The sequence below is a fragment of the Tenrec ecaudatus genome, chromosome 5 (genome assembly GCF_050624435.1).
Source record: "Tenrec ecaudatus isolate mTenEca1 chromosome 5, mTenEca1.hap1, whole genome shotgun sequence".
Lineage (NCBI taxonomy): Eukaryota > Metazoa > Chordata > Mammalia > Afrosoricida > Tenrecidae > Tenrec > Tenrec ecaudatus.
In genome coordinates this window covers 77,942,078-77,956,637 of record NC_134534.1, presented here as the reverse complement: position 1 = coordinate 77,956,637, position 14,560 = coordinate 77,942,078, and the positions used below count along the sequence as shown (strand labels likewise).

The 14,560-nt window shown below is 36.0% G+C and overlaps 1 protein-coding gene and 1 non-coding gene across 2 annotated transcripts in view; one reads left to right on the top strand and one right to left on the bottom strand.

Moving 5' to 3' along the window:
* Positions 1 to 14,560, bottom strand: part of SPIDR (scaffold protein involved in DNA repair) — a 223,570-nt gene that overhangs the window by 192,447 nt on the left and 16,563 nt on the right. Inside the window, exons 4-5 of the mRNA XM_075549645.1 lie at positions 11,087 to 11,266; positions 9,635 to 9,798 (exon numbers count right to left, since the gene is read on the bottom strand). Coding sequence (XP_075405760.1) covers positions 9,635 to 9,798; positions 11,087 to 11,266 — 344 coding nt within the window. The remainder of the gene's footprint in view (positions 1 to 9,634; positions 9,799 to 11,086; positions 11,267 to 14,560) is intronic.
* Positions 5,905 to 6,010, top strand: LOC142449521 (U6 spliceosomal RNA). The gene has a single exon (XR_012784675.1). It is a non-coding gene; the product is annotated as a U6 spliceosomal RNA (small nuclear RNA).

Genomic DNA, 14,560 nt, shown 5'->3' with positions numbered 1-14,560 from the left:
CAAAGATAAACTACTTAGGAATAAATATAACCAGAGATGCAAAAGGCTTATCCAAAGAAAACTAAAAAACATTTCTGCAAGAAACCAAAAGCTTAGGTGAATGAAAAAATGCTTTATATTCACAGACAGAAAAACTTAATACAGTGAAAATGTCAATATTACCAAGAGCACTCCATAAATTCAATGCAATTCAAATTCAAGACTTATCCCAGCATAAGTCTTCAAAAAATAGAAAAAAAACTAATTATTAACTTCACATGGAAAGGAAAAAAAACCATGATAAATAATACAATGTTTAACAAACGAACAAAACTTCTAGAGATTTCTCACTCCACAATTTGAAAACCCATTGTTCAACCAGGGTAATAAAAATAGCTTCATAGTTGTACAATGATAGTTATGTAGATCAATAGATGAGAACCCAGAAATAAAACTATGCACCTACAGACACCTGCTTTTTTTGTTTTCATTATAAATTAAAAAAAATAAAGGTTTTCATACCCACAGAAGCAGACATTGAAGGCTTTGGCAGGGGCAAGAGGTGTGAAGAGGGAAGAGACCAAAAATTTCATAATCTTTTAATTCCATTTCCCACAAGTTTTCCAAAGTCTCCTAATATATTTTGCAAACACTTTCTCCATCTCTGAATAGTATCTTTAGTGTCTTTACGTGAACAGATATTTTCATTTTGATGAAGTATATCAATTTTCTTTTTTATGATTATTGCTTTTTCTGCAACCTGTCAAAAAAACTTTTACCTACCAAGTCATGATTATGTTCTTAACTTCTATGACCAGGGGGAGGTAGAGGTGTAGGGTAAATGTTTATCTATATGGATATATAGTTGCCTCGGGTCTGTTGTAAAGCCTTCATGTCCCCCAATAGGATTGCTTGCTTTGTCAAAAATATACTAGTCTTTTAAGTGTGGAGAGACTTCTGGGCTATCTGTTACTCATTTGATCTATCCTTATGTCTATATGCCAATATTACAATCTTGATTATGATAGCATTAGAGTAAATCCTGGAACTAAGTAGCAGAAGTCAATATACTTTATACTTATCCCTCTAGGTTGCTTTAATTAACTTATGTACTTTTACATTTCCATATGATTTTAAAAACAGTGTGTCAAAAAATTTTAAGCCAAATAAAATTATTTTAATTGAATAAAGTCTATAGATCAATTGGGGTGTATTAACATAGTTTAATATCCTAATATATGATTATTTCCAGAAAATTTTATTGCAACTGATTCCGCTTTTAATTTTGGGGGGTTAAAATATACACTCTAATAGGACTCAACCATTTGAAAATTTCTGCGACCCATGATTTATGATCTATATTATTGTAAAGTACCATGTCAAGTAGGATTAGAATCTTAGGAACGCTGTGTACTTCTCTTCTGATAATGATTTATGTTGACATATATAAAATGTGTACTTGAATAAAATGTGCATTTTAATGTAGTCTAGTTGCATGTGATATTCTACAAATATTAATTAGGTCAAGATGGTTGATAATGTTTTAAAAATCTTGTAATGTCCTAATTTATTATTATTATTTTCTTTCAAACCGTTTTAGGACCTAATCCAGATATTATACCAGTCAACAGTTCAATCATATCAAGCTGTGTTGTATAATCGCGACCACAATCAGTTTCCAAACCTTTTCTTCCTTCTTGCATTCAATTCCCCTTGGAAAATGTCCTATTCCTCTCCACCTCCCCTGCTATACTCCCAATCACCCTTGTTCTAGTGGTCTCTATCATCCACCTTGGTTTCATATACCAAAAAACACAGAATCAAGAAGGCTAACAACAACAATAAAATACAAGAGATAAATTTCACTTTAAAAAAAAAAAAAACAGAAAATATTAGAAACCGGATCAAGCACAAAAGGGAGATCAAGAAGGAGACTGAATGATAAAGTTTTAACAATTCAAGTCAGCTATATCATTTTAATCTACTATAGTCATCTCTACAATGCTCTGTTTAAGAACCAGGCTATTCCCACACTTCAATTGTGGTCAGAGGGAAATAAGAGAGGCTCATTCCCTGTCTATTGTGAGCCTCCACTGTCATCCATAGCCTTCTGCAAACCAATTTCACAATTTAAACTCTGATAATATTCCCTCCTTTAGATTTGGATTATATAATTTACAATCCTTAGATCACTGATGCTGGTGTACTTCTTCCACATGGACTTAGTTGATATCTCACTTAGATGGCTGTTAGTTTGAAAACAAGCCTTTAAGATTCCAGACGCTATTCTTTCTGATAGTCGGGCACCATCTAATTTCTCCAGCACACTTGCTATAGTCCCCATATCGTCTGTGTTTTCTTCCAAGCAGGATCTTGTCACGCGAACTAATTGTTCCCAGATTGGAGCTAGGATTAAGTGTGAGCTCAAAATTCATTCCTGAATCTATGCTTTCTATCTACCTCTAGTTCAACCTTAGAGACATTTTTGCTATTTTGTGGTAGAGAAGCTTATTGAGTATCTCCCTACAGCATAAGATCATTCTGTTTTTAGTACCATTGATTTAGCCATGGTACTAATTTTAAAACACCACTGAGACAAGGAGATTGAACAAGTATATGCCTACTACTGTGTATACTCGAGTAAAGGCTGACCTGAATATCAGCCGAGGCACCTAATTTTACCACAAAAATGGCATTAAAAATGTGCTGAAAAACTCAGCTTATACACAGATTATATGGTACATATTGCAATACATGGATTATTGATTTATACAGAATAAATCTTTATGTGGCTGGACATATTTACACAAATATGGGAGTTGGTGGTCAGGCAAAACTTACATACGATATTCACTAACAACTTCAGCCACAGGTCTAACAAAATAATGCACACATTAATACAGCAAGTAGAGCATTGACGGAGTAAGTAAATGTTACTCCACTTACTGACAGCTCGCTATTCCTGGTATAGCTGTGTCCTTATTATTTGTTTGTTGTTGTTGCTGTTGCTTTTTGGTGGTGGGGGTTAGATTTTCTCTGAGTACAGAGTTGGTTTTTCCATGTGTCAGGTAGATCTATTAGTGCTTAAGCATACATGATTGATGAGTCTTCCTGGTGAACTGACCATTTCATCATTATAAAATGCCCTTCTTTATCCCTAATAATAGTGTCTAAAAGCTTACTTTATCATTAATAGAAACACTTCAGCTTTCTTATGCTTACTATTGGCATGCTATGTTTTCTCACATGCGTTCACTGTTATTACATTAAAAAACCCCTTGTGGAAAGCATATTAGGAGATCTTATTTTATTCAGTCTGTCAATCAATATTTGAAAAAGAATATTAAATAAATTTTCATTTATTGTAATAATTGATAGAACTAATCTGGGTCTATAATTTTGCTATTTGTTTTCTTTTCACCTCATTTGTTTTATATTCTGTTTTTTCCCTTATACCATCTTTTAGATTCACTGAATATATTTTCTAATTCCACTGTGACTTTTCTAATTTTTTAGTCATACTCCTTTGTTGTTGTTGTATTTGTTTGTTTTGTGTTTGAATTAAGAATTACAATATAAAATCTCAACATTTTACAATGGACTTATAATTATTATTCTTTCACTTCCCATAAAATAAGAACCTAGTTAAACACATAGTACCATTTATTTACCCCCAAAACCTTTATACTAAAACTATCCTGTGACATCTACATATAAAATAATGACACATAAAAACTTTTGGTTTCATTGTAAGTTTTTGGTAATTGGGGGAAGCCTTTTATATTTAGAAACTGTCAATATAGCTGTATATTTACTCCTATAGATCCCTTTATGGCATACAAACAGATCTGTTCCCATCTGTTATAGCGGTAGCATTTGTATGTATATTTTATCTGAAAATGGCTTTCCTTTGCCTGAAAATGACTTTACAAAGTCAAGTACTTTGGTATGTGAAAAATATTTTCACTGGTTCTCAAACAAAAACTTTTTAATTGCTAGCATTTTAAAAATCCTGTTTTATGGTTTGCTGGCCTGCATTGTTTTTGATGAGTCATCAGCTACAACCCAATCTGAGTATTTTCAAGATTTTCTTAGTCTTTGGTTTTTAGCAGCCTAACTATGAGAAGTCTCTGTGTGATTTTTCTTCTATTTAACTTTCTTGGAATTCAATGACTTTCTTTCATCTGTAAGTTTATCTATTTCACCAATTTGAGAACATTTTCAGCCATTATGCCTTCATTAAAAACAAACAACAAAAATCCAAAACTCTCGTAATAGAGTGGACGCAGACTTGCCGTGACCTTTTAGGACAAGGTAGAACTCCCCCTGTGAGTTCCTGAGACTGTAACTCTTTACAGGAGTGGAAAGCCCCATCTTTCTCCCACAGAGTCGCTGCTGCTTCTCAACTGCTGTCCTTGAAGTTAGCAGCTATGCTATCAGGGTTCCTTCTACTCTTCTACAAATGGTCCTAATTCCCCTCTGTTCTTATAGGACTCCTAAGACACTCAGCTCACTCACTGCCATCAAGCAGACCTTGGCTCACAGCAACCCAGTAGACAGATAGTATTGCCCCTGTGGATTTGTGAGGCTGTATAAGAGTAGAAAGCCTCATCTTCTTCCCAACAATCAGTTGGTGGTTTCAAACTGCTGAGTTTGAGATTAGCAGTCCAACATATAACTAACTAACCACCAGACTCATTCAGTATATCTGGTAAGTGTTTTGATTGTATCCTACCAGTCACTGAGATTAATTACATTTTTAATAATTTTTCCCTCAGATTCAGTCATTCTGATGCTCAGTCTAGTTCACTGACTAATCAACTTAGTTCTTTTTCCTAGTATTTATTTTTCTGCTGTTATTTCCTGTCTGCTCATTCAATATATATATATTATATATATATATATATATATATTTCTTTATTTCCTTGAAGAGAGTCACAATAAACTCAAAATAAGTCACTGTTTTTGATTCTTTATATATAAATTGTAATTTGTTTTTGATGGAAAGTTGGTTTGACATAACTACTTGGTCATTACTGGAAGTGAAACTTCTAAAGATAATTTCTAAGATTAGACCACAAGAGGACTATAAAAAAATCACACTGTGCCACTTACATAATTTTTAACATGGTGTCATTACAGCAATACAAGGAGGCTTCACAGGGTGTCTGGGAAAAATCCATTTTTTAAATTCCATTTTCCATGAACGTTTTGAAGTCACTTTGTATATCCTATCCCAAACTCACTGTCATGATATCAATTCCACCTCACAGTAACCCTGGTGGAACAGAGTAGAACTGCTCTGTAGGGTTACCAAGGCGCTAAGTCTTTACAGAAGCACACTGCCTCGTCTTTCTCCCACAGAGCAGCTGGTGGGTTCAAACCGCCAACTTTTCAGTTAATAGCCCAACACTTAACCCACTAAGTCTCCTTAAGATATCCTGCCACAGTACTTCTATTTTGTAGCTCTCATTTCACATCAGAAAACAGAACTATTGGGGAAATTAAAGGAAGGAAGAAAGGAACGAGGGAAACCCAAGAATGTGTGGGGAAAAAGAATCAGAGTAAAAGACAAATTGAGAGTCCCAGTCATAGTATCTCATAAACTAATGTTCAGTCAAGTACAAAGGAAGGTAAAAGAAAGATAAAGATAGAATTTTTGTCATAGATGCTATAAATGATCATTATTATGCAGAGCTATACACTTTCATAAAGAGAATAAAATCCAAAAAAGCTCTTATGAGACCGTGAAGAGCTAGATCATATGGTACATTAATTATAATATAAATAACTCAAAAATAAACAGCTCTCAAATATAACATTCCTGTCTCTTTTGCCAGAACACATTTAAACATGAATTTTTTAAGTGCAATGTTTCCATAACAAAATCATTGAGATGTAAGAGGTCTTTTAAAAAATCATAGAGTGCTTGCTTCAACAGCACATGTACTAAAATTGGAATGAACACTGAGGATTAGCACGGACCCTGTGCAAAGATGACATGCAAATGCATGAAACTTCCATTTTTTTCGAGTATTAAAGTCTCCGAAAGAAGCAAAAAATAAATTCATGGAAAAATCTTATTATCTTTTAATTCTATCATTTTTCTACGAACTATTTGAAGCCCTTCACATAATCATCTAATCTTTTTTAATTCTATACTTTCCTTTTTTATATAAAATAATTGCATGTGAAAGAGGGTTTCTATGATGCATTTGTTTTGTGGTCAAAATTAAATTCCTTTATCTCTTTGTAAGATGAACATAATGAGTAATTATTAGATATTAACCATTAATACATGTTTACTCACCTCATTCTAGTCTCAGTCACCATAAAATCTGATTAAAAATGAGATAGGCAATGTTTTCATAAACTTATAGAAATAGAAGTTAATAGAAATAAATACGGAACACAGAATTGCAAGTATGCTCATTACATTCACAAATACTTTACAATTTTGCTAGGTTACTTTCTGTTTTTTCCAAGTAAGAATACAAAAATGTGTCTGTGCCTATATTGTCTAAGCATTTACAGAATTTCATCTTCTATGTATTATTAGAACTCTTTGATGAAGTCCCTATGGGTAACAAAGGCAGAAATAAAGCATCTATCAAAACAATAAATCTGCATTTCAAGTTCGTCAATCAGTTTCTTGCGGTCTTGAACACTGACTAAATTGTTTTCAGACCTTTTAGCTATGCCCACCAGTCTCTGTTGCTCACTTTACAAAAGAACCTCACTCGGGTTACCTGATACTCTGTCTCTTGCTTATTAGTCTGTATTTGTATAGGTGTCCCTACATAAAATACAAGAGAATTACATAATAAGGATCGCCTAAATCCAAATTACCTACTTCATAGTTCCTGAAAATATAGCTTCATTGCTTTGTCTCTGCTGCCCTCTACAGGTACGCCCTTTTGAAGATGGTGCTAGACTGACTGAAGGAAACTCAGACGGCAACACGGAAGTGCTGTGTGCTAGACATGATGGAAGATCCACCAGTCACAACAACATTTTCAAAAGACAGGACTGTAAAAAGTCACGACTCAGGGTTGTTTTGAATGGCTGTAGCTCTGTCCTCCATGTTTTATAGTTATGTTACACTCAACATCAATATAACACAGCAGTTAAGAGCATCTAGGAGCGGACTACATGAATTGGATTCTCACTGTGTCACTTTTAAAAGTTTGGCTCACATTTTATCATCCATAAAATGGAATTAATAATATCTACCTCACCCAATCTAAGCAGCCCTGGTGGGATAGTGAGTTAAACAACAGGCTGCTAACCATAAGATTGGCAGTCCCAACCCATCAACCATTCCATGGGAGCAAATGAGGCTATGTGCGCCCATAAAAATGTACAGTCATGGAAACCTGAAGGAGCAGATCTACTCTGGCCTTTGGGTCACAATGAGTCAGAATTAACTTGATGGCAGTTATCAATGTGCATAAAATAACATACACTTAGCAAAGTGCCTAAAACATAGTAAGTTTTCTGGGTTATTGTGTTGTGACCAATAGCCAAGTGGCGAGCAGCCAAAGTCCCTCCGAGAGAATATCGGGCCCAGACACTTACTACTGTACAATCTTGGAGAAAGTTTTAAACCTCTCTGGGCCTCAGAGCTCTCCTCTGGAAAACAGGAATGGTAATAATAGTTCCTCCTTTGTATAGGTAGTGTAAGATTTAAATTAGCAAATGTATGTCAAGTAATTAGACTAGTTTCCATCCTAAAGAAGCACTCATGCTAGCTACTGCTACTATCATGAGGTATGAGCATTAGAGAAACCCTTCTCCACAGAACGGAAGGAAATCCTGTTTACAGGCAAGATTGTCTTCTCAATCAATAACATTCCACCTTGGGCAAAGGACTTGAAATAACCTGAATTACAATTAATACTACCCACTGAATTAAAGTGCAATTCGACAGCACAGTAAGTTTCCAACCATATGTATAAATCTATTCCATTTCCAAAAACATGCACGAGGCAAAATATAATTAATGGCTCACGCACTAAAGAAAAGTTTTAATCTTGGAGAGCTAATTGACTCAATGGCAGCGAGTTTAAACACAATACTTAAAATCAGTGAGGATGGCTTAATTTCCAGTTTCCAGCACCGTATGGCTTTGCCTCAGGGTTTTCTCGGGATGCTTGAACCCATTTTTTTCCAGGCCTGGGAAACAGTCTTGCTCCAAACCCTACCAACAAGCAGCCCTCAACCATTCAAAGAAGAATTGGGATCTAAACATACTCTAGTCTACTTGCAGGTCCTGGAGTGTAATTTTGTGGCTCTCAGGGTTTCCCGAGTGCTCAGTTTCAAGGGACCACAGGGTTAACTTGAATGATGATGATCTTCTGCCTGCTGACTGTACCTGGATCACTTCCCCACTTCCTTACCAAAAGGGGACCCAGGCCCTGCTGCTGAAAAAATCCAGGTACGAGACAAAGAGAAACAGCCTACAATGAATGGTGACCAACAAACCGCCATGCATTCTATCAACTTATTTTATCCCACTCTATATTTTAAAGCCACTGAACTCCCCATATAACCTACCTCTGAAAATATCAAGAGCATTTAGCTAAGAACAGAATCGTGAATTTATAAAGGAAAAAGCACCTTCAGTTTTTGAGAAATAACCAAATTGCATGGTAAAACAGCTGCATGAAGTTCCAGTTGAACCAGCAGCAACTCTTTCCTATCCATTCCTTGCCAATATTAGGTTTACAAAAGAAAAAAAAGTCAAATCCACTGCCATCAAGTTGATGCCAACTCAGCGACCCCTTGCGGGTTTCCCAGCCTGCAATGACCATGGGAGTAGAGAGCCCTGCCATTCTCCCATGGTGCAGTTAGTAGTCTCACAGTGCTGACCAAGATCTCAGCCCAACTCAAAGCCACTAGACTCCCTTTGCTGAGATGTTACTGATGCACTGAACAAAAACGAGGGCAATGACCAATACAGAGGAAGCCAAGGAGCCTAGCATGAAGGTGATACCATGAGGCGGTAAGGAGGCAGGAGAGAGATGAAAGGAAATCCCAGGTAGACGGCTCTAAGACGCAATGTACACCAAGCAGAGTAGTACATCAGTTCAAATTAAAGTTGGCTAGAAGGTTGCGGCAAGAGATCTTCAAGAAAATAAAACTGATTGGTGTCTAGATGTCTCAAAATCCTCATGAGAGAGCTAGTCTAGGTGGAAAAGTATAATTTTTTACCGATAGTAAAACTAAACAACCAAAAAATAAAAGAATTATTACCAAAAGGGGCAAAAGTTGTGTACTCATGAAAAAGAACCATGATTAGTTAATATTTACCTTGGTTATACATTTTATTTATTCATAACTACATAAATTCTAACTACTAATTCAAGTAAATCATATAGGCCAGCATGGTAGGCTGGAAGAAAAGGAAAGATTTAGTGTGTAATGAGGAATGGAGAGTGGGTGGGTAGAAGAGACCTAAAATATTCATTTACATTTAAAAATACAAAACAAGCATGCTGTTTAGAGAGAAAGAGACAAAGGACAAAAGGTCTCTCTCAAAGGACCCAGAATGGCTGTCCCTGAAGGAAGAGAAGGGGGAAACAAAACAAAACACCAAAAGTTTTGATTAGCAAACAACATTAAAAAAAGGACTGTTCACACCATTCATTCTTACCTGGGGGAGCTCAGAGAGCCTCTCTTCCCTCGTCCAGGAGCAAGAACTTGCCCCAGAAGCACAGTCGGATATCTCCGCAGCACTCTCCCCTCCACCAAATTCATCACTTCCCTCAGCATCAGCCCTGTCGCTATCTACTTCCCAGTCAATAAACTGTGGTTCATCTGAAAGATATGATTTTCATCTTGCAGTTAGATTTGTTGTTTTTAATTTCAATATTTTCATAATTGAGGATTAAATAGATCTTTGTCACTTATGTTAACAAATATATTAAAAGGTGTATTGTAAAAGTAATCATACATTTCTACACTTATCTCTAGTTATTCTATTGCTTCGATTCTTATGTCCATCTCAGATTTATCTAATGTCATCGACTGTATATACATCCTCCCAGAGTTCTCTAGCAGGTTCATGAAATAGTATGCTCACACTTTTTCTTTTGCACTTTGACTTTATCTTTTCCTACATCACTGAGAAACTCTTCATCGTCGGCAAACAAGGCCTGCCATTCTACTTTACATGCCAGTACTCTACTGGTAGTTAAGCCAGCTTACCTCCCAGTCATCTTTTAGAACATTTTAAGCATTTTCATCCAGCTGTTTGTCTACAGAGGACCTTATACAGAATCAGTTAAATTTAGCATATAGTTCATAAAACGAGTATTATTATTTACATGCCTCTTTGAAAACTTCAACTCATACAATGAAATAATTTTCATTTACATAAATAATACATACAGAATAAAATATAAGTAGTTATTGATTATAAATGTTTACTAAATTTATTTACAAAATAAATTTTATTATAAATAATAAAATATACTAATTCTAACCTGTTATCTTTGAAGAAATAACAGTAATTATTCAAATAATCATTCTGCTGTCATACAGCACATTTGTGTATCACTCATTCATTCATTCATTCAATACAATAAGTGTCTTTGTGGGGTCTGTCACACCATTTTAGACACTGAAGATACAAAATAAGCCAGAGAGTGAATGCAGAACATCATTCCTATCATGGGAAGCCCACATATAAATAAGCACTTTCCTGCAATGTGATGAGTGTTATAAAATGAATCACCACAAAGGGGCTTTCATTTGGTCACAATATATTATGAAGCAGGGAAGACTATGAGATGACCGAGATTTCATAGATAAAACTACCGAGTTTTTCAGTAAGTTAAGAAATTCTCAAAAAGGAGAAAAATGGAAGAAAAAATATGTAAGAGAAAAATACTTTGACATTTTTAGTTCAGTCCTCTTCCCGCCAGGTCTCAAACATGTGTTTCAAGTCCACAGGTCTTTAATCTAGCAGAAATAAAACATTTTAAAACTAATACTACATGAGAAAAACACATCCAGAGTACTTAGTTTAAAACAAGAATAGTTTTCCCAATCTTACACTCAATATACAACAGACACTGGATGCCTCACGAATTTATCAGTTTACCTTCACTGGCTCCATCTTCTAGACATAAACTTCTTCTGCTGCAAAACCTGTCTGTCCTAGAATCCTGTCTGTTATCATTTGGTGATTTAGAAATTGGTTTTTCTTCATGTGACTGATCACTTCCACTGGAACTCCATATTATCTCTGTAGGCTCATTTGCATTATTAGACGTGAAATTTCCTATTAAAGAAAAAAAATATACACAAACAATAACTATTTTAACTGATTACATATCCATATGAATTGGCCAGTATATCAGAAATACAATAAAACAGGATGACAGTAGAAGAGATGAGTTACATAAAATCTTCCTGTCTGAAGCTTTATGTACGTGGACAATTCATCAAAGATAATGTCCATACAGCCAAAATTCATATGGAGAAACGCTCCCAATCACTAGTTTTAAGAGAAATACAAATTAAAACAAAGCTGAGATATTACCACACCACCAGCATTGATAGCAAAATTCTAAACAAGACAGTGCAGGGGAGGATTTGGAGAGCATGGGGCCCTCACACACAGCTGCTGGGAGTGCAGAATTTTATAAGCACTACAGAAAGCAGGAAGGCCCTTCCTTAAACCAATGCGAATAGAAATATCACACAGCCCAGAAACCTCTCTGCTCTGCATATACCCCAAAGAAAAAAAGAACAAAACATGAACAGATACACACATAGCCTACTTTATGACAGCATTATGCACAGTAGCAAACATGTGGGAACAATCCAAATGGATTCATCTGTGAAGACATGGGTTACGCATGGGGTTGGCTAACCACAAGATCAGCGGTCTTAGACCCCAGACACTCTGCTGGAGAAACATGAACTTTCTATTCCCATAAAGATGAACAGTCTTGGAAACCAACAGGGGAAGTTCCACTCTGTTCTAAGGGATCAGAATCAATTCAATGGTAGTGAGTTTTTCAGTGAGGGACACAGATACAAGGAAATATTATGAATCCGTCAAGAACAATGATTAAACTGTCAAAAACTTTAAATTACGGATGAATTTGGAAGACACTATGCTCAGCAGTTAGTCTCATAAAGTCAAATGCTGTGTGAGAAAAAAAATCAAGGAAAATGATTTTCACCCTAAAAGAAACAGACTTTGATGGTTAAAGGGAGGGTGGGGCAAGAGCAGAAGTAAAGAGAGGGAGGGAGTAGAAAATAAATTCATTTTTACAAGACACACACACACACATATGCACTCATAAGAGTGGGGAGAAAAGATACATATAACACACATAAATAGTATGATAGGTATATACATAACAGATTTTCAAAAATTACATCTCATAGTATGTTATGAGGAAAATGAATAAGCAAACCACAGTCACTCTTATCTTTCTTTATGATCATACATCCAACCACGATGCTACATAAATCAGATCCATGAAGGTAGTTGCTCAAAGAAGAAAAGAAAGGTAATATCATATATATTTCCGTTTGCTAAGAAATAACCATTTAAATGAATTAATTCCATATGCATTGGTATTTCATACTATTGGCACTACAATCTCCATCGGGTAATGTTTCAATTCCACACTGTGGTTTAAGCCCCGCTGTGAAAAGCAGTAGGTGACCACTAGTCGAAGGTTATGGAATTGGTTGTTGTTGGACTTTGGTTTAGAACGCTTGCTTTGAGGGTGCCCAATGAATGGTGGCCCAGGACTGTAGTAATATATATTACTATTGCTCCTTATTTCCATATCTCTATCCAATAACACCAGACATTCCTAAAGAGTTGAACTCTGCCTCATTCTACTTTTATCTTGAGTAAATAGAAGGACTTGCATACAACATGTGTTGAGTAAGTATTTGATGAACTTTACAGCTGGGAGAAATTTAGACACAAATTCCAGCATCATTTTGTAAACGAGGAAACGGAACCTTTGATCCGTTCAACCCTCACCACATTACTTGGCTTCATGTACTATTCATAACATTCATAACATTGATTCACTCACACTTCATAACAAATATTTGTGATAAGTAGTATTGTTCTCTCTGTATTACAAACAAGAAAACATAGTTCATAGAAGCCTAAACTTTAAGCTAAGATGTCTGGTTCCAGAGCCCTCACTATTAACCATTAAACTTAAAAGATGATTTTTAAAAACATTTTATTAGGAACTCATACAACTCTTATCACAATCCATACATACATCAATTGTGTAAAGCACATCTGTACATTCATTGCCCTCCTCATTCTCAAAGCACCTGCTCTCCACGTAAGCCCTTTGCATCAGGTCCTCTTTTTTTAATAGTCATTGTTTCACATGAACCACAAAGTCTTATTTGTCTTTGATAAAATAATGATGAAATGTTTACATGGTGTTTTGTATGTATGAAAGTATGCACGTATAACAATACCTATTTCTATAGCTATCTCAGGAGAGGGACAACAACAAAAAAAGAAAGACAAAATGCCTGTCACCTTGATTCAAACATAAATAACAACTAAAAAGACTGGGCGGTGTTTCTTTCTGTTGTACACATGGTAGCCACGAGTCAAAACTAACTCCTCAGCACTCCCGTTTCGGACAGGGGTAAACCTCCCTGCCAGTACTCACAGTACAGTGACTAATGTCGTAGTCCTAGCGCACAAGGAGCCCTGGCGGTGCTATGAGTTAGCCAGCGGACTGCTAACTACAAGGTTTGAAGTTCCAACCTGTCAATGGCTCTGAGGGAGAGAGAGATGAAGCCATCCACTCCTGCACAGATTTCCTGTCTCAGAAACCCTATTCCAGGTATTGTAAAATGTCCTTCACATGAAGAGGCATAGTAATACAGACAGAAAGCAGACAAGCCAGTAACCCGAGGCTAGGGGGTGGCACAGGGATTAAGCATAAGTGGGCACACAGGATCTTACTAAGAGGGGAAAGTTTTAAAATTGACTGATGGTGAAGGATCCACTAATTGATAAGTTCTTAAATTGAGCTTTAGCAATACATGAATTATGTGATTATCAGACACATCCTCACAAAAGTATTTAAATACATATTTGTTTAGAGCTCATTTTGTTTGTACCCTAAAATTTACAGTTCAAACGCCATCTTTCAGTTTTAGTGTGACGATTATAATATAGCGTTCATATCATGTAATTCTGCTGTGCGTTCCGTTTCAAAGTTTTTCAAGAATGTGTGTTTCCAGAAGCATTCCATTTTCCGGAATAGCTTTACACAAGTATGTGACCTGTGCTGCCAGTGCTGTGGAGTTGATCCCATGCATGGTGACCTTGTTACACGTCGGAGTAGAACGGTGCTCCCATGGCTTTTCATGGCACATTCCTGAAAAGCAGAGCGCCAACGTGGCTGATCTTTACAAACCTGCAGGCACTCTCCAAATGTCTAATGCGGGGGGGGGGGGGGGCTGTTATAAAAGAATTAGAACATCCTGGGAATGTGGCAATATGGGCAAATTGAAAATCCTGACTCTCCTAATGAGAAAACTCCAAAATGCAACTATAACTATG